The following is a 21,939-nucleotide window of genomic DNA, read 5'->3' as shown; positions in this document are numbered from 1 at the left end:
AGTGATTGGGTAATCAATAGTTCATTGGACCGAGACACCAGCGTCAACCCGGTGGAGTGGGCGGTTTCGAAGGCCTGGACCCAGACAGACAAAACACTGCAAAAGACATAGTAAACCAGGACACAGAGACGTGATGCTATTGCAAAGCTTTTTATTGAAGAAAGAAAAAAAAATCACCAGTTGACTACATGCCCCTTCCAAAGATCAAGAACAGATGAGATGCTTTACTTTAATAACAGAGGGTTAAGCTCTTTAAGGCGAGTTTCACACTCAACACATTTAGGACTCTGCTGCTACAGCCTTAAGCTTTCCGGCTGATGGAAACATCTACTGTATGGATACAGAGTTGGCCCAAACAAAGGGATCCTCTTTATTTACTTTGGTAAAGACGAGTAAACATGGCAACATCTTTGAGTGAGGCACGAAATACACAGCAACAGTATAGTGATTCAATACTGCTCAGCCAAAGGCACTTTTACAGACATGGGTAGAACAAAGACAGTAGACATCACAAATACGCTGAACAAATAAAAAAATCATTACGGCTTTTCTTTATACTTGTAGCATCAGGCCTCATGTCTGATCTGCTCCATCAAAGATGTGTGATGTTTCCACAGACTGTCCATACAAATACCATAAACAGGAGAGTTTAATACAGCTTTCATGGCTGATGAAGTTTCACTCTGTGACAGACATATGCTTTGTAGAAAACGTGCTAATAAGCCAATAACACATTTTAAAACATTTAACCTAAATAATTTAAAAAGCACTTGGTTGATTATTTTCTATATTAAGTAATCTGTTTAAAATGGCATTAATTGATATTTTGTAGCCTGTTAGGGGCAAGACACTATGTTCACCAGCTATAGCTGACAACTTCACGGGTTGCTGTTTGGAGATAATTTTCTGTGGGTTTGTCACTATAAGTGACTTAATTTACATTAATCACAGTTATTTGATCCATTGTTATTATGAAAAGTCTTGATTTGTACAATTCAAGTGGCTTGAAAAGTTAAAAAAAACCCATTGGAGATGTGCCATGAACCTGCATTCTTTCTAATGACCACTAGGGGGCAAAGTCTGATTATATAGAAGTCAATGAGAAAATGACCCTCATTGTCACTTGATTTATTACCTCAGTGAACATTTTCCTAATTAGTTTATGGTCGAAATCATGAGTTTCAAGTCTTTCTCAATACAGCATGATGTTCATTTTGTAAGTTATGGTCCCATTTAGATTAAAATAGACAATAAAGCGGGGTGTGCTTTCGGGCATGGTTGACAATCGATACCATGTGCACACATTGTGATTTCAACCTAGTACTATGACCCTCTCACAGTGTGTTTTCAGTTAGTTAAAGTTGATTTTAACATTTTGGACGGCTAAAATGTCAATTCAGAGTTCAGTTGTACCAAAAAGACTCTAAGGTGTCAATTAGATCTAGATTTTTGCACCATGCTTAGCTCCACCATCCTGTCCAAATATGGCCACTTCTGGCTCTAAGAAAACCAAGATGGCAACAGCCAAAAGGCCAAATCTGAGCCTTCAAAAGGATACTTCTTATATAAAGCCTATGGTGCAGCTTTAAATGACACAACTCTAACAGCAGCTCATTTTCTCGGGTATAACACTGACAAGGTGTAAACATGTGCTTTAAACAATAATTCTAATTGATGGCTGGACCTTGTTTGATTGTGAACCACTACATTTAGCAAAGATTATACATACGCTGTGATTTGACAGCAGTTGAAAGTAAAGAGCTGCTGTGGAAAGAGCACTTTCTGCAGCAACATTTTTACACAACGTTCATGTTTGCGGCTCACAATTACTGTAAGCTTCCTCACTATGCTGCCAATTAAATTAAACACAACACCAGAATGATTCAACTGTGCAGTGGTCATGCCTGAAAGCACAGAAAACGCTCCTGCTTCATATTGCTACAGTATTGCAATGACATGTTTTACTGTAGAGTAAGAACCAGAGGCGGGTCTGAATAATGGATACCACTTTGGCTTCAGAAAATACTTTTTGAAGCAAACCAAAGCACAAAGGTCCACTTACTGACTATGATAGTATTATGTTTAGAGACATTTGGCTATGAAAAGCACCAAGAGAAGAATTTTAAATAAACTTTTGTTCAGATAGTGTCACTATGAATTCTTCATTTGTGCTTTTTATATCAGTTGCACCTTTAATTATTCCAGCAGGGCCGGTATCGACCTCTCACAGAGAGCCAACACGAGGTGCTAACCAGGCCAGATCCCCAGCAACATCTCTGAGAGCTGGAACCTAGCAACACATGTGACTTAATGGCATATAGAGTGTTTATTTTTTGTCCTTTGTTGCCTAACAACCATATGGCTCACTGAGTGAACTGTCAAATGGCCAACGATGGATCCTAGTATAGACCTAATGGAGCTGCGGTGATATACTCTATGTTCGTTTTTCATAGCTGTCACTTGATATTTTTGATGATAATCTTTTGATAAAATAGCATTAAATAAAAGATGCTGTTCCCAGCTGAAGTTTTGAGACAATTTTGAGACACTCTAATATGTCTTCAACACACATTGCATTACCTCCTTAAGAAGTTCACTTTTTTCACTTAACTGCAAGTCTTTTAGTTTGTGTGTGTGACCGGTGAACTGTGCTCCAAATATTGATGGAAAAATTCCTGAGGACATGGAGTTTAGGTTGCCTAACCTTCTAGAGGACTAGCAGTGCAGAACTCAAACTGTATTTTTTAGGGTATTTTAAAACTCCTTCAGATTTTAAACACATGTATCCTAGTGAAACATGTATTATTTGGCTTATTAGCACAGTTATTTGGTTCATACGTTGCCACAGTAAACTTGATCACAGATTTTGATGTAATCTGACTCCCTGTTTACTACTAAATTACTACAGTAGATTTTGTTGGTGTAATCAATTTCTGATATCCAAAAGGCGCCGGACACTTCTTAATGTGTGAGGAAAACAGTTCAAAGAATACTCATAAAATTGTAATTAATTGCTTTGTTCATAATAAACCCATCCACATGCACAAGACTTTATAGGGAAACACTGTTAAAAACAATCCAACTCATAAATAGTCAGACTAGTTCTGGTTGTCTTTGCTGTTTAAAGGTACCCTGTGGAGTTTTCTGTAAATTAATTTAACACCCAAATGCAAACGTGTTGAATTAATTTCCTATCTCAATAAATGTTTGATTTATGTGTATGCATTAAATAGCTTTATGTTTACATCCACATTTGCTAGCTTGTGGTCTTCTTCTTCACTGCTTTTGCAGGCGCATTGGTACGCTTCTTCACACATTGCTTCCACCAACTGTCCATTACTGTAAAAGCGGGAAATCAGCTGCAAAATATCTGCATATAGATGCGCACCCAATAATAAAAAAACAACAAAACACAGCACTACGAGAGGTGAAAACCTCCACAGGGCACCTTTAACTCACATCATCCTTTTGCTCTAATGATTCTAATGCGTTAACTATGAAATCAAACAGTCAAACTACTGGTCCACTGACTGTGATTCTTGGATGGAACAAATAATAAAATCAGTCTTTGTGGGAAACTCTCACGGTCCCTTCTTCGCCCATCAACTTTAAACAAACACTAAATATAAAAGACAAGTGTCAACGGTACAATCAATACTGACACACAGCACAGTGACACACAACGTCACACAGTACCAACAGCATAGTTTTGATTAAAGGATTACTATAAGGACACTTATGCTTGAATCTGTACAGGTAAAATATTTCCTTATTCATAAAATTTCTTATAAAGTGTCGATGTAATTAACATTAAAAATTGCATAGCCATCTCTAATCCGTTATCTCTACCAGTCTGCTTACAGTACAATCGCTAATCTAATCTATGTGTTGAAAATGAGAGATAAAGTTACATATTTATCAGCTCAAAACTATGGCATTGAACTCAAATATAGGGCCGTATCTTTATGAGAGGAGTGCCATGGTTGTACTGTTCAGGCCAACAGAAAATCAACTATTCTATACATTATACATAAAAGCAAATTTGATTGGAAAGTACAAAGAAAGTATGTTAAAAAAGGGAATTGCATTCAACAGCTGCCTATTGAGGATTCTGTCTTTGACACTGTTTGTGATTCCTGTGGTCCCAAATCAATAGAAGGTCATGTTTAATATGGTTGCATACAAAATAGTAAACATTGTTAATATGGCAGTTTAAATTCAATTCTTTGGCGTTCAGTTCAAGGAACTGTTTTGCAATAATGAGCTTCAGTGTGTAATATTATCCCTATGTGTGTACCGTCTGTGGATTTGCACTGTAATAAACACTAAAGAATAAAAAGAATGTCCTTACCGGCATATTGATGCTCAAGGTTTTTCTAAATACTGATAAAGCTACAGTCACACACACGCACACACACACACATCCATCCTCACCTGCTGGGCAGGTGTGTCAAACATTTTGCATATTTTGGAGGAGTCAGACTCCATTTCAGATCAAAAGAACCAGGCAGCGAGAAAAAAGTGGGCCTGCATGCATACATGCACACCCTGGCTGGAACACGCCAAATGAAGATGATTATGATATGAGATAATAACACTGAGTGATGATGTATATATTATTACTGATGGATTTGGAGTGATATTAAGCAATTTGACATTGGCATTTTGGGAAATATGCTTCTTTGCTTCCCTGTAGAGAGATAGAACAGAGGACTGAAGCTACTTTTAGATCTGCACAGTCAATATGTGGCTACATTTTAGCTTAGACACTGCAAAAACAGCTGGTCTGCCAGTAACACTTCATAATAATCAACAATATACAGTCATGGAAAAAATATTAGACCACCCTTGTTTTCTTCAATTAATTGGTTTCCTTGATTATGATTTTGGTTATTATCAAGAAAACCATGGAAAATGGCTAGATATCAGCTCTTAAATTAAACTCTTATGAGCTATTTTTGTGGTCATCATTATATTTGTCCAAACAAATGTACCTTTAGTTGTACCAGGCATTAAATGAACAAGAAATTAAAGAAAAAGGGTGGTCTAATAATTTGTTCCATGACTGTACCCTAAATTGATACTTCATGAAAAGTTTCTTACGCCATTTTACTGAATTGTCAGTATCATAACAAGTTTTTAATAAAAACTATAATTTGCTATTTTAACAGTAAATTATTGCACACATAATAAAAAAAGGATACCAGGGTCTGTATGAAAAATCAATTCTGACTGGCCACAGGATGTCCATTAATTCCTGATATTGGACACCTACTAAGTAGTTCCTGTTTAACTTCCAGGTGTCCATAATCAATCTTTAAATTCCTAAAAAAGGACACCTGCCCTTACATTTACTATAATCATTCACTAAAGATTACCAAATGATTTGCAACACTTGTCAGTGGTTGTTTATGGGTTTGTGACCTCTCTATAAACAATATTTGGATGCTGTTATAGTTAAGTTGCAACAAATGCCAATTAGTTATTGATTAATAAAAGCGTTATAAAGCATCAAGTTATATTAAAACTTTTATTGGTGATAAAAGAGTAAAAAAGAGTGAATATTTGTGCACCGATAATATCTAAATACTGTATATAGATTCTTTACAAAGCATTTATTAACCATTTAACAAATTATTACAATAGATAGTTGCAACTCTAGAATAACCATCCAAATAATGTTTATAGACAGTTTACAAACCAATACTTAATATAGTATATGAAATGTTAAAATGTGTGCAACAATAAACTGTTAAATAACTTTAGTAAACATCATCATTTTATGTTTTGTTAACAGTAAAATCAAGTTTGATTAACTATCAATACTAATCTATTAATGATGATTATTATAAAGTGTTACCAGTACCTCTAAAGCTCACTAAGTAACATGTTATATCTTGTTTATATCTGCATTCTACTCACTTAATCCCTAGACACTTTGTTTTATTTTTATATTATTGTTATATTTATATTTATATTATATATTGTTATTGTTACCTATTTTGTTCATTGTTTTTTCTTATATTATCCTATATTGTGATTGTTTTTTTATTTTTTTATTTTTTCACATTTTTTTTTTAACTCTGGAGCAATCTGGAACCAGAATTTCCTTCAGGATTAATAAAGTTCAATCTTATTTTATCTTTTGTTTTATAATCTGTAAAAAAGCAGAAGTTTAAAAGTGACATGTTGCATCTTTACACTATTATTTCTTGCTGAAGTAAATGAGATGCAACATGTTAATTAGTGACACAGTTATGTGGATCCTTTTTAAACTTGGGACAGAGCTGGGTTAGCTGTTTCTTCATTTTATGCATAAGCTAAACTAAAAACATGCTGACTGTATCTTTAAATGTAGTGCTCAGACACAACAGCAGCAACGGTCTTCCCTCTGACTCTCAGTGTATATAAGCACATTTCCCAAAGCTATGCCTTCAAAAACACAGTTAAAAACTCACAGCCTCTTCTGCTGCGTTTGTACCGAGTCAATACATGTATGCAGGTGACCATGTGAGGCTATTTCTTGTTACTGGCAGTGAATATATATAGAGGGATATACATGTATATGCTGAGGAATGCAAGCTTCTGTGGGTCTGTATGATTGTGCGAGAGAGAAAGATAGAAGGAGAGAGAGAGAGAGAGAGAGAGAGAGAGAGAGAGAGAGAGAGAGAGAGAGAGAGAGAGAGAGAGTGAGCGTTAGATTATCACAGTGGAGGAGACCGGGCGGCGGGCTGTTCAGAGGTCAGTGGTGGCCTTGGCGGTGAGGTCCTGGATGCGGCTGGTGTTACAGTTTTTGCAGAGGACGTGTCCGTCCAGAGGGTAGCAGCCCTGGTTATCCCCCTCCGAGAGCAGAGAGCCACAGTCCTGCAGGACACAGATACTCAGTCAGTCCACAAACACAAGCCGAGTCGTTAGCCACGCTCACCGATCAGACGCGTCCATACGCTCACACCCTGAATGAGACGTTTAAAAACTCAGCCGGTGCCGAGTCACAGGAGGTTCTCAGCAGAAAAGCCTCTGAGGCTGAAGCCACTGTTTCACTTTTCTACCAGCTGCTCAGTCTGGAGGGGAACAACTGATCTGATGACTGAGCGAAAGTCAAAAGATCTCCCTCTCTTCACACCAGCAGGGTTTGCACTTGGGATGGGAATAATAAACGGTGATCGATAAATGTTCGATAAGAATTTGGTCGATCACATGGAATTTTTAATCTATGTGTGTATTTTTTATTTTTATCTCGATCTTATCTTATGTTGATTCTATAGTGTTGTGTGGGTTAGACTATAGAAGGCTTATTGCTTGTGAATGAAACCAAAAGATGAGGAATTAAAAAAAAAAATTGCAGATTAAATTGCAATTTTGGTGGGAAAAAAAAAATCGCCATTTGATTATTTTCCCAAATCGTTTAGCCATGCTTTGCTCTGATTGGTTTAATCTTGGTCTCTCTGTTATCAATAGTAAGATCAGAAATGCTACCTGAGAGATGACAGTAAACGTTCCTCTGCCCCGTTTCCTTGACAAAGACGATCTCTGAAATCCAAATGTTGCCTAATTAAAGTGCAGTGTGTGGATGTTTTAGTGTTACTCCGTCTTCAGCTTGTTTTCTGGTGTGTCAAACAGTGTGTGTTCTTTAAACTCTTCTTACAAGGGAACAACCGCACAAACCATGTGGACAATTTCACACAGAGACACCACACACACACACACACACACACACACACACACACACACACACACACACTGCTTTGGCATTATTTTCTCACTGTCTGTGACAATGGGTTACACTCTCAACATCTCCCTCTCTCTTACACATACACACACTCACACACACACACACACACACACACACACCCGCTCTGAGAATTAATCAACTCCATCTACTCATGTCTCCCTGGTGACAAAATTCTTCTCTTGTTGAGCTCCTTCAGCTGAACTAATCTGCTTTGCTTTCCTTTGACCTTTATGTCTGCCAAACGCTCTGTGTACTCGCACTGGCACGGCTCTTTGACAATGTGACACGTTACTTCTCTTTTGGTCGGGCACGTAATGTCTCAGCGCTGCTTATCAGCCGGCGAGCGGCGGCTGACAGATTGGTTACTATGTAAGTCCGTGAACTTTGCAGAGGAGAGATGGAAAGCTATTTTCGAGGCAGGTAAGAGAGGGATGATTCACTGAAAAGGTGACTCGAGGGATGGGCGTGCATGATACGTCTTATATACCTTCACACCGTAATGACGGTCACCTGGGGCTGTGCAGCACGCCACATAACCACCAGTGCTAATTATAGAGCTCACGTACCGGAGGAGGTAAACACATGGAGAACATACCTCACAGCGGTAACACTGCACGTGGAAGTCGCGGTCCAGGGCCACAATACGGACGGTCTCCTCCTGGCCCGGGGCCGGCATGATGGGCTCAGAGCACACACAGCAGCGTGGAGCGAACTTCCTGTGAGACAGAGACAGCAAACACAGAAATCAGCACATAAAATGACACTATGTGACCTCCAGAGACTAATGTAAGAATTGTAATATTCTATCCTTAATCAATCATAGCACTATAAACACTGTACAATATTTCTATAATTTAAATGATATGTGCAATACTCTGCTGACTCTACCTTCATTTAATATAATGTCCCTAAAGTTTTTTTTTATTTTTGTTTTAATTGTTAATACTTTTTATATTTCTACTTGATTGTATTGTAAATTGTTAATACTTTATTATATATTTTACTTGTTTATTTGCTTATATTTCTAGTTTATACTGCTGTTTACTATTTATTGTTTGTTTTTTGCTATCCACTTTGCTGCTGTAACTCTTGAAATGTCCCCATTGTGAAACTAATAAAGAAACTCTTAATCTTAATCACTGTTTTTCAAAGTTTCTGCTTTCTGGTATAAATACAAATAGGGCTGCAACTGAGGAGAAAATTGTGAAACATTCCCACAAGAGACCAAACTGACCGTTTTAAACCGCCTGTCTGGCCAACAGTGCTAAACCCAAAAATGTTTGTTGAAAAATAATAATATAAAGCGTTACCATATTTTTTTCTCGTTTTATTTGAATCACTTTAAGAGGTTTGAAAAGGTAAATCTATCCAAAATTGAGTAAAGATCTTCATTTTTTTGTCTTTCGCTCTGTCCTCAGATGTATCTTGTGACCTCTTGTGGGAGTCCTGACCACAATTTTGGGAAACACTATCAAATCGTTTCATTTCCTTCTTCCAGCCAAATGACATATACTGCTTGAATGAAAGGAAACATTTCCTCCATAATTTAAGCCTTTGATTAAAAACCTTGTTCGACATGGAGAAAAATCCACATTGCTAAAAGAGGCTGTGCTTAGAAATGCTATATGGCAATGAACTTCAACCTTTATAGAAAAAACTGATGCCATTAAGATTGTATTGTAGTTTTGTACTACCGATTATATATAGTTCCCTTTTTTTAAATACATTTTTAATTTTTAAAATGTATTTTTATTTCTTGTATGTTTAATGAATGAATGAACTAATGATATAATATATAATTATTTTTATACATTATAATAATTCATATTTATTACAATAATTATATTTTGTATAATAAATAAAAACACAAGAAATAAAATAAAATATAAAAATTATAAATAAATAAAACAGTAAACTATATATAAGATCAGTAGTACTAAAATAATAATAATTATAATTATAATAATGAATAATTATTAAAATATTACAATTATTTTCTTCCTTTTTATGTATTGTATTTTTTATGTATTTTAATTAATTTTATTATTTGTATGTTTTGTATATAAAACATATATATACATATACATATGTATATATATTATATAAAACAAATACAATAATGCTTATACACTTTGAAGCAATTATTTCAATGAGGGAAAAGTAGTGAATTTTCCGCGTTGGTTTAATTACGTATTCACTCAACCATCAGGGTGGCCCTCAAAGCTAAATCTTTAAAATATTTAATTGAAATAGAGTATTTTAAGAAGGGAATTTTACATATATCAGAACTTTACCAGTAACTCAGCAGGAACAGGTATATATAACTAGAGCCAAAGAGGATATGAAAAGAACGCTGAGATCTCAGGTCCCATCAGGTGACTGAGTGAATGCCTGGGAATCAGGAAGTGAAGGGGGTGTGTGGCTTCGGGGAACCACGGCCATACAGTATTAGCAAGAAAAAAAAAAGCTTCAGCCCAGGCGTGACTATTCCTCGATACAAAGGGCTGCGCTGTTGGGTCACACTTGTCATGTGGTATTAAACAACGGCCCAGTGCAGTTACTTCACAAAACAAAAGCTGTGCACTCACACCAAGAGCCAGCTGTTTACTTCTGTTTCCCTTCTGGCCACTGAGTGAAGGAACATTTCTCGGAAGGTGGCGGTTATGCAATCGGTGGAGTCTGACACAATGACAGGAATTTACTATTGAATTCGTCTCTACAGCCGCATCTCAGAAAGGTTACTGGACTTGTGACATAGCCCGCAATATTTCCCGAAAAGGAAGCAGACAGATTAGGCTTACATGCACTTGAGCAGTCAGTAAAGGATTTTAGTCACTGGGGGGCCAGCTGTAAACTCAACACTGACATATCACCACCGAGGTTTGTTATGGTTAATAGGAAACAAACATAGAGCAACATTAGCGTACATTCAGAGTTTAAGTCCCTCTGCCAAATGTAAGACAGTCATTCATTCTCCTTTTAGTTCTGGTTTGATGTCAACCGTTTCCTGACAGATATATCTGCCAGCTACATGTTATTTTTTCCTCTGGGCAGCAAGTGTACAGTGTATTTACCAGAGCTGTCTGCTGGAAACAGGGTTGATGAGAGCTATCTGCAGGACACTACAACCAAAACAATAGCTGTGTTTCCACTAGGGGGAAAAGTGGCCACCGGGAAAGTCTCAGGCCACACCCTCTCAAAAGTCCGCTCATTCTGCGTGTCTCCATTAAAAGTTAGCCACACTGTACACACTGTACTGCTACAGAGCTAACTGTAGCTAACTGCCGCTAACGGCTCGTTAAGAAGAGTAAGAAAGAGTCGCTGGATTTGTCTCCAGTTGCTTTCTTGAAAAATAGTCGCTAAGGGGTTCTGAACAGTTGCTAATTTTAGCATTTAACACTGTTTCGCTGGCTTTTGTTTGTTTGTTGTTGTCGTGTTGAGTACTGAGTCACGTCCCGCTTAGCGATCTATCCAATCAGTAACCAGGCTGTTTTCAGGGGAGAAAAAAGACCCTGCTCTTTGACAGGGACGAAAAAAGTCCCGACACAAGCCCGCTCCGGACTGCTCGTATTCAAATTAGGGGCGTTTCGGCGAGTGAGACCTGCTTATTCCGGGTATGGCCCGGTAGTGGAAACAGCCCAAATGAACTGAAAGATGCTAAAATATTCCACAGAGTTGAAGGGAACTGCTGAATCAAGTGATAATTATTTGTGAGTTTTGTACGAGCAAAAAGCCTTTTACATTATACTTAGTCCAATCATCTAATATTAATATAAAATTGTATATTTGTGCAGCACCATGTTGGATTTAGAGGTAAAAATTGGCAGATATTGAATGTAATATTCATAATTTTGTTTTAATTAATGTAAAATCACCTAAAACTAAGAATTGTTGTGTTTTCAACAAACGAAACACTGGCTCTAGAGCAGTGGTGGAAAAACTATTCAGATCCTTTACTTAAGTAAAAGTATTAATACCACACTGTGAAATTACTCCACTAGAAGTAAAAGTCCTGCATTCAAAACTTACTGAAATAAAAGTAATAAAGTATCAGCATCAAAATGTACTTAAAGTATCAAAAGTAAAAGTACTCATTATGTAGAACGGCCCCACTCAGATTGTGGTATTTATTCCAAATGTATTATTAGATTATTATTATTGATGATTAATGTAAGTGCTTTAATTTTGTAAAAACATGGCTCATTTCAACTACTTAACATACTGTTATGAGGTTTGATTTAAAACATTTTTTTACTCAATGTATCACTTTTTAATGGATCATGTTTCTGGTCTCCACCAGCTCCTGAGGACTCTTTAAAAGCTAAATGCTGAACTTCTGCACTGCATGGTATGGCTTGATTGTACTTGGTTCTTTGTTTTGTTTTCCATTAGCAAAAGTTACAGTTAGTACCTGGTACGTGGGACTTTTTTGGTACCCCCTCGGTAGAGGTTTCCGTACTGGAACTAAAACCCCTAAATACTTTAACCCTCCTGTTATGTTTGTTTCTCAGGAACATCAATAATGTTCATGGCTCAATTTGACCCGGGGCATGTTTAATTATCAAAAAGTGTCAGAAACCAAAAAATCCCAACAAACATTGTTTATATTTCATTAATAACTCCATTACTAATCATTTCAATCAATATTTAGTGCAATGGTGTTCTCTCACAGATCATGGTTCAATGAGGATAATTCACTCGTTTTTCATGAAAAATGCATGTTAAAACTTTTTTATGTACATTGGAAAGACCTACATATAAAACATAATCGTTTTACGAGACATTGTTTTTTTTTGTTTTTATTAAATTTACATTTTTTTTTTTTTGAAAAAATACTTTTTACTTTTTTTCTTTTTTTTTTAGATTTTTATACTTTGAAATGGTTCAATTTGACCCACAACATAACAGGAGGGTTAAACAGCGAAACTATATATGCCGGGCCGGAAATGTAAAGTACAAAAAGAGTTTTTTCCTGCTGAAAACTGCTGCCTGCTGCATCTGGAAAGGAGAATGATGAGACTGGATCAAATGGTAATGTTGCATATGATAAAAACAAAAACAATAAACTGACAAGTGTTGTGAAGAGCTGAGGGGAACTGAGTTCGCTGGTAATTATCTGTGGAATGGTCACTGTGAGCACACATTACATAACAGTAGGTCTTTCTGTTTAACCTGATGAAATCCTTAACTACATACTTGTGAAAGTCCTCGATGCAGTGGATATGGTTGGAAGCGTCCACAGTGAAAGGGATGCCGTCCAGGCTGCGGTGGCATACCACGCAGGTGAAGCAGTGAGGGTGGTAGGCTTTCCCTGTAGCCCGCAGGATGCGCTCCATGATGGGCTTACTGCAGATGGTGCAGGTCTCAAGGGTGTTCTGTAGAGACAAACACACAAACCCACAGACACCCACATGATTACACAACAAACCTGATGATGAATGTAGTGATTCTGATGATTCATATCCAACGGCCCTTTGAGCGCTTGTTAACAATTAGCACTTCTCTGCTAAGAAATTTTCACCAGCATGATAAAAAAAAAGTTTTTTCCTGCATCTCCTTCAGTTTTTGTGACTTTTTAAGCCTCCCGTGCTACACGTCAGCTGGCTCGGCTCCCATCCGTGCCCGTGCAACAAATAAATCCACACTTGGGACCTTTAGCTCGGCTGTCCTCAAATGCCTTGGAAGCTGAAGGAATCTGATTAGCACTCCTCTCGAAACACAAACACAGTCATTTTTCAGCTGCCCTCACCCACACTTCATCCTCCCATATGCAAGAGTGTGAGCAGTAAATATTTCCACTTTGTGATGACTGCAGGTTTTCTGCAGCCAGGCGACTGGGCAAGCGGCCCGCGGGGGGACGTGGCAGCCGCCTGCCTCTGACTTATCTGTGGCATCTCTCTTCTTAATATCTGCCGGGAGACGCCATTTGTTATTTCAATATTTCATAAATAACGGCCGCCTCTCTAAACAGCAATGCAATTACTGGGGATGGATATATCATGTGAGGGTGATCAATGTGCGGCCTGATGTGGCTGTGTGAGAGCTGATGGGCCTCGCTGTCGCTGCTTCTCGCTCAGGCATTTCCTGGATCTCTGTGTCTCTCTGCTCTCCCCCTCTTTTTTTTTTTTTGCGCTTGGCTGGGCTAAAGAGTGCACGGTTCAGCTGTTCCCATTGGCTCCCACTGTAGTAGCAAGCTGCCTCAGTGTTTCCAAACACAGCTCGGGGTGTGTAGCAACACTGCGATGCGTCATCGGCTGCCTCCCAGACGCACCGATGGGCCCTGCCGTTTAAAATGACACTTCTGTGACCGCTCGGCCGAGGTAAACTCCCAACCATCCCGTCCGGCCGCGGAGCACGTGCGGTGACATTTATAGTCTGTATGCTAATGAGATTCATTGAAACTACAATGTAAAAATGCCCCTGACATGATTCCATGACTTCCCAGTCATGTGTCAGTGGATGGGAAGAGGGCACCAGATAAGAGCAGCTGATGTATGACTGGAGGCTGTGAAAAGGTGCTTTAAAAAAATGTCCGTTTCTTCAAAGCACTCCTGGAGAGGCATTATTTCATGAAAAGCAATGTGTGCAGACAAGCTCCGCATTCTTATTTGTCTTTTTCTATCCTTCCAAGACAGTAATAGAAATAAACATTATTCCCAGGGCAACATTTGTGTATAAACAATGTCCATATTGCAATCCTGCTCGATCCTGGAAGTGGAATGAAGCCTTTAATGAGCTCGCTGCACTGAGCCCTTGAGGTTTGCCTCACGCACGCACACAGAGACAGAGAGAGGTAGAGGTAGAGAGGAAGAGAGGGAGAGAATATATTTGCAACCTGAGAATGTGAGTAAGATACTGGGGCCAAACAGCACTAAACCAACCTCAACTCTTACTCATCTGTCTGCATTCCCACTTACTTATTCTCATCTGCCCTTCATGTGGGAATACCTTGCCCTTGTTTAGCTTAACTAGAGCATATGATTTCACAGCACACAGTTCCTCCGGGCCATTGTAATGAGTACAGTACTCAAAAGACAAAATTTCTCTCTTTCTCTCTGATGGTAAGATTCTATGACCTCAATTCATTCATTCTGCTCAGCCTCTGTTGTTTTTTTATTCACTCGTGACTCCTTTTATTTGGTATTAGGTAACATTTAGCAAGGCCCGTTACACAAATCCAATGAAAACAGAAAATGCACATGACTTTTGGTCTGTGCTTGGAACCTCCACAGATGGTTTTAGGAAATTCGGCATAAATCACATCATGCCCTCTCTTGTCAGGCATCCAGGTCGTCTGCAGTTTGCCACTAGAGGGCTGTATATGTCTGCAGATGTCCGGGTTTTGCTTCTCCCCTGACTTAATGTGATGTATTCAAGCATATGTATTCTTTTTTTTCCTCTCTCCCTCATACATTTCTCTAAGTGTTTGCCCAGAAGGCTAAACAAATGTCTAGGCAGATGAGGTAAAGTGAATTTAGGTCAGACAGCCTCTTGCTGAACTGAGGGGTGAGTGGAGTGCGTTGAAGTCAAGTGTGGCCCCTTTTTCCTTATTGTTAGCTTTTGCTAAAAAGTGGTATCATGGTGTCTCACACCAAAACACACTGAACGATGCCCCAGCAGTCCGGTCCAGCTTCCCACTATTTAGCAACGGACTCCCAAACAACGTTTGACACAGCTGTCTGTTGGAATGAGGAGTGTGATGGCAAACAAAGCATGTAACAGGGAGTTAAGAGGTCCCATGTGCTCTGCTCTGAACATGAGACACAGGCCTGACACAGTGAGACACACAGTCAAACAACTATACATCATTTAGTCTTTTTTTTTTTTTTTTTTTTTTAAAGGAGCAGGATAATTTTACTAATTTCTGAAGTAAATCAGCTTGTTTTTTACAAATTAATTGTAAACCATATCTGTACAAGTAAATTAGAAAGGAGTTCAAATATTCCAGAAAACAACTAAATTATTATTTAGTTCTTTATACAATATGACTTGCAAACAATCAGGGCTACAAATTTTTTAATTCATTTGCAGATAATTTTCTCAATTAAGGGACATAATTGAACATGGACTGGACTTTAGTGTCCACTAATGTTATGCCCCTTTATACAATATAATAGGTTTCAATAAATAAATAATTCATTCATTAAGTCATTTTGTTATTAGATATTTTTGACCAGAACAACTTGACACGCAGCTGAGCTGCATCTCAAATTAATCTTCAGGTTCGCAGCTTTTTCGATGATGTCCACCACTTGGGCATTTATGCAGGATTTTAAGCAGAATTACCGAAAAACTACTGGTCTGACTTTCATGAAACTTGTTGGAAGGGTGTAGGACGGGCTAAGAAATAAGTTTTTCTTGCACTTTCCTAACACTGAGAGATAGAATATGACCTTGGTGGAGATCTGAGCTGTCCCAGTGCCCTTATCGACCCTTTGAAAATGTATTTGAAACACGCATTTCCCATAAAGACATACATTTTTAAAAAGTGCAACAATTTTGCATCCAGTGCACCTGCAACCGAAAAAAGGCAAAGGAGAAGCGAGAATATATTACTGGAGTAATGTAATGGAATATGTTTAAAAAATTCTGTAGTGATTTATTTGTGATAGTCTGATGTTGACTGATAATCGTCTGTTTGACTACATAATATGAATCAATACTTACACCATTGGTTCCCACACTGAGGGGTCAAAGATTCAAACATTATAAATGACTCAGTGTGTGGTTTGTGTACAGCTACAGGTAAAACAGAGCCGGAGCCAGACATATTTTCCATGTTTGCAGATGAAACCGTAAACAGTTGGAAATGTGCTGTGACATACTGCTTTAACTTTTAGCTGTTCCCCATCCCCTCCGCCCTCACCAACACAAATTTTTACACCTATCTGCTTTTTTTTTCTTCACATGGCCGAGTCAGGCTGACAGGAGGCAGGCTGGAGTTCAGTGAGACTGCACGCGATTTATGACCTGGCACGCTGAACTCAGAGTGGGCCAGATTTACAGATGATCTGATTCAGTGTGTGTGTCCAGACCCTCACAGAATGTGCCGGTCAGTGCCAGGCCATGCTGTGTGAATTAACTACTGATACCGGTAGCTCTGAGATATCTAACAAGAGCTTTGCTGGAAAGAAAGGCCCGAGTGCTGCTGTTGCTGCTGCGTTTGCTCTTCTCTGCACTGAATACGAGACACTGACTTGGTCGTGAACTATGAGTCAAATCACTGACCCTCCTGTTTCCTGAGGGAAGGTGTCTGCTGACTTAATGAACCTTGACAAGCAGCCTCACTCTCTTTTATTGCTTAATATGGGTCAATCAAGCAGTACAAGAGAAATAATCCAGCCAACAAACATATAATTATGGACTCAAGTATCTTTTGTTTTAACAAGAAGAGACACAAGAAGAAGTGGGAAATAATAGAGGAAGGACGAAGGAACTGTGACTCATAGTGAGGCGATACTATGGAGAAAGTGAGAAAGTTACAAACTGCACGGGTAAACAAAAACAAGGTCACTGCTTCTGGGGGCTTGGGTCTGTACGCTAAATATGAAGCTAACCCCAGCAGCTGATTAGCTTCTTAGCTGGGTGCAGGGACTTCCTGAACTCTCTACTGGTTGCCTGGCAACCTCATGGTGATGACCCAACTCCAGTAAATCACTGTGCCCGGCTCACCCACAGTAAAACCACAACTTGTTTTTACACTACACAGCTAAACATTATACATTCATATAAATGTTTTAATGAATTAGCTTTATTTTACTCATTTGCTGGTCGTTTCCAGTGTCTATGGTAATCACATCTCTAATCCGTTCCTACCCTCTTATAAAGCCCACAGTAGCGTTTCCAAGTTAGCGCCCCCTACTGGTGATCAACACCACTTCATACCTAAAAGTCGCAGTTGCAGGTTAAACATGTGGTTATTGTTGTGCAACAGTGGCAGTTTGATTAGGTTTAGGGAAAGTTCATGGTAGGGGTTAAAATAAGTATGTTTGTTACGTACATGTGGTTGCGTGATGTAACTGACTTCACATGAACAGAAGCTGATGCCTCTTAAAATAATTAAATCAGTTTAAGTGAATGCTGTGCTTAAAATATTATCACCACTTAGAGGTGGGCAATATACGATATCTACGATAATATCGTTAACGTTGTTTTGACGATATGCAATTTTACATTATCGAGTATTTATAACATCTCAAAAAGAAAACAAACTGATGTTTACCCTTTTAATGTCTCTACATTGAACTGTGAGTCTCTTGAATGCTAAAGTTTAAAGAAAATAGACAAGGGCTGTTGTTCTGAAGCATTGTGTCCATCCTTAGATGTCCTTGTAAGCAAGAAGAATTTTAACAACTTTTTGTTTTTGGTAAAGAAACCTCATTTCAAAGGATATCATCAGATTATCATTATTGGAAAATTTAAAAAAAGAATCAAGATTTTTTTTTGCCCATATCGCCCACCCCTATTACAACTTTACCTTGCCGTCAGACAGCCCTTCCTGATGGGGAACTGATCCGGGGAACTACATCCATCTTTGCTCTCTTCAAAGCCATTTGAGGTAAAATTACTGTTTTTGTCAATGGAGTCTGGTGACTTTGAAGAGATAGATGTAAACTTAAAACAGAGCTGTTTGATGCCAAGGTAAAGTGGTGAAAATATCTAAAATGTAGTGAACACTTACACTAATACTGATTTTTTTTAAATACATTTTGCTACTGCTGTACATTAGTTAGCTTTTGTGTCAGTACTCCTGTCTGCTTCTCCAAACTGGGGAGTATGGATTGTCATCTACTGTAGATAATACGCTGACTATGGATAAGCATCTCATACAACCCCACTTAAAAAAAAAATATCAAAATGATCCCTTTAACCTTCACTTAGATGTTGGAAACACACTAGAGATCTTTTACTTGTTTCCACTGTCCATGTATTTATTCACAAAACCATCCCATACAACACACCACTCCCTTACAACTCCACAGCACACTATCAATGCAAAGGTCATGGCTAAAAAGCTCAAAAAGCTCTCAGTTTACAGTGTGTTTTTGTGGGTCTTCTATTATTTGGAGCACTTTCACGAGGAGGAAGCAGTGTTACCTCACTCACAGCTGACTTGGCACCAGCTTCTGTTCATGCATATTTAAGAAGCAGATTTGGCAAAACTGCCCGCATGTCAGTGTTTACAGACACTGATGCTGCTGAGTGAATTCTAATTGTGGACACAGTTTCCAACCAAGTATTTCTGTCACAGTGACATTTGTTCAAAGTCACAGAAAAATGTATTTACATTTACAGTTATTAAGAGGTTTTGGGAGACTCCTTGACACAGTTGAAAAAACCTTTGATAAAGCAATAGATAGGATTCATGTGGTCGCGGTTAAACTTGTTTTTCACATTCCTAAGCCAAATCATGGAGGTCTCCGTCCGCAGAAACTGCCAGAAATCTGCTTTGGTTGAGGGAGGTTGGGACCTCATTTAAATCTCCACACATTTGCAAAGGGATTCTGGGAGCACCACCCTTCCCTGATCTGTGGTCTGCTCAGGCCGCGGAGGTGGAGAGGTCTGTGTGTAACTGTGTGTGTGCGTTTCCTTTCAGCTGGTCGGGCTCAGTGATCATGATCATCTCTTCCACCTCATCCTGCGGAGGTTAACAAGTGAGCCACCCCCTACCGTTTCCCCTCCCTGCGGTCCAGCTCCCCTAAGACCCCCCGACATGATCCCATCTCCGGCTCTTGACATTCAGCTTAAATTAAATTTAACATATCAGTGATTGCTTTCCAGTGACCGTCGCTCCCTGGCATCCTGACTCTGTCCATCTGTCTGAGCAGTGTGCGAGCATCGGGCCCACAGTGCGAGCATATGAAGATATATTAACATGACTTGACTCCTTTACAAAATCCTGTCATTTATAAGCGTGTTATGTAAATCACCCACTCGTATATTCTCTGCTGCCTGGATGCAGACGACTGAGGTGTGTGTTTACGTGTGGGTGCGAGCGAGTATATCACGCAATGGAAAGTGATTCTCCTAATGGTTTGGTTTCACTGACCTTGAAACTATCAGCTGTATAATTCACAGACGGAGCTTTTGTGACACTCATCTGTGTGCACGCCAGTCAGTCAGGGCGAGAGCGCCCAGGTTTTGGTGTCTCTGACCTGGAACGGCCCCGCTTCCTCTGAGCGCAGGTCCACCCAGCTCAACTCAGCTCGGCCTGTCTGTCGGTGTAATAAATCCACACTGGGTTATGGATGACCAGCGCATGCAGGAATGGGACGGCATCCTGTCACAGCCTCCTATCCTGATTTGTTTTCTTTACAACGCTGATTCTCAAAAAAAGTTTGGGACGCTGTGTGTAGAGACTAAGCCCAAGCTTTAAGCCCCTGAGGTGCTGAGCCACGGGCAGAATAATTGACACACATTTGACCTTTTTTGATCAATGAAAGTCCAAGTCATATTTGCAATTAAAACCATTGGTTGCATTTATTTATTTCAATTCTTCTTTGTTTCTCCAGACAAATTGTGGCTTGTATATGACTGGGTAGTGGTGTGGTGTGCCTGTGTGTGTGTGTGTGTGTGTGTGTGTGTGTGTGTGTGTGTGTGTGTATGTGTAAGTGTTTGTGTGTGTGCACCCGGGGCACCAAAGATTTGTTCCTATTTATGCCAAGAGCGCTGAGTGGCTCTAACACTGTGTAAAACCTAAACAACACAGAATGCAATAATTTGCTAATCCTTCTTGACATATATATCAATTGAAAATGTACAAAGGCAATATATCTCATGTTTTATCTGATTGAGTTAAAGGATTTTTGTAAATATATGCTTATTCTGAATTTGATGCCAGCAGAAAAGTTTCAAAAAAGTTGGGATAGGGGCACAATAGATTGGGAGAGTTGTGGAAGGCTCACAGATTTGACGATTTCACCATCTACAGTCCATTACATTAAAAGTTTTCTGAGAATCCAGAGACATCTCTGCACGTAAGGAGTAAGCTGGAAAAGCAACATTAAACAACCTTTGACCCCTGAATTAAAAACGAAAATGTTCGTAAGGCCATTACTACATCGGCTCAGGAACACTTCAGAAATCTGGTAAACACAGATCATGGCTATTTCTACAAATACAAGTTAAGAGTCTAACATGCAAAGTGAAAGCCAAATATTAAAAACCATCCAGAAACCCTGCTGACTTCTCATCTGAGATGGACTGATACAAAGTGTGCTGTGGTCTGACGAGTCCACATTTCAAGCACTTTACTTCTGCAAATCATGGACATCATGTCCTCCGAGCTTAAGAGGAAAAAGACGATCCAGATTGTCACCAGCACAAAGTTCAACAGCCAGCATCTGTGATGGTATGGGGTTGTGTTTCGTGCCCATTGCATCGTGGGTAACATTTACATATGTGAAGGCACCATTACTGTGGAAGGTTTTGGAGCAACATATGGTGCCATTCAGACAACGTCTTTTACAGGGACGTTTATTTCAGTAAGACAATGCCAAAACACATTCTGCACATGTTACAAAAGCACGGCTTCAAATGAAAAAAAGAGTGCAGGTACTATCTCTCCCATTAAAAATGTGTGGCACATTATGAAGCACAAAATACGACAACAGAGACCTTGGACTGTTGAAAACTGAAGTTGTGTATCAAGCAAGAATGGGAAAAAAATTTCACTTTCAAAACTTCAACAGTTAGTGTCCTCAGCTCCTAAACACTTACTGAGTATTGTTAAAAGAAAGAGTGAACAATGTGGTAAACATGCCCCTGTCCCAGCTTTTTTTGGAACATGTTGCAGGCATTAACCCTCCTGTTATGTTGCGGGTCAAATCAACCCATTTCAAAGTTTAAAAATCTAAAAAAAAAAGTTACTTTTTTTTTTTTAGAAAAACAAATTATCCTCATTTAACTATGATATGTGAGAGGTAAAGAACACCATTGCACAAAAAAATGATTGAAATTGTTAGTAATGGAGTTAATAATGAAATATAAACAATGTTTTGGGAATTTTTTTGTTTCTGACACTTTTGTATGATTAAACATGCCCTGTGTCAAATTGACCCAGGAACCTTATTTCTGTATAAATTCATCATTCATTCAGTTTATCATACAATAAACAATAAAGTTTATTGGTTTGATTATTAAATATATTGATATGGTGCAGGTTTCAACTGAATATGACAAATAACATTTTCGCACTTCATTTTAGA

The 21,939-nt window shown here is 38.7% G+C and overlaps 1 protein-coding gene across 1 annotated transcript in view; it reads right to left on the bottom strand.

Moving 5' to 3' along the window:
* Nucleotides 1-341: 341 nt before the first annotated feature.
* lpp (LIM domain containing preferred translocation partner in lipoma) overlaps nt 342-21,939 on the bottom strand; it is a 203,641-nt gene continuing 182,043 nt past the window's right edge. The window contains exons 10-12 of the mRNA XM_059340573.1: nt 12,929-13,107; nt 8,328-8,448; nt 342-6,864 (exon numbers count right to left, since the gene is read on the bottom strand). Coding sequence (XP_059196556.1) covers nt 6,736-6,864; nt 8,328-8,448; nt 12,929-13,107 — 429 coding nt within the window. The 3' untranslated portion in view covers nt 342-6,735. The remainder of the gene's footprint in view (nt 6,865-8,327; nt 8,449-12,928; nt 13,108-21,939) is intronic.

This window comes from Centropristis striata, chromosome 9 (genome assembly GCF_030273125.1).
Source record: "Centropristis striata isolate RG_2023a ecotype Rhode Island chromosome 9, C.striata_1.0, whole genome shotgun sequence".
Classification (NCBI taxonomy): domain Eukaryota; kingdom Metazoa; phylum Chordata; class Actinopteri; order Perciformes; family Serranidae; genus Centropristis; species Centropristis striata.
This window is presented reverse-complemented; position numbering and strand designations above follow the sequence as displayed.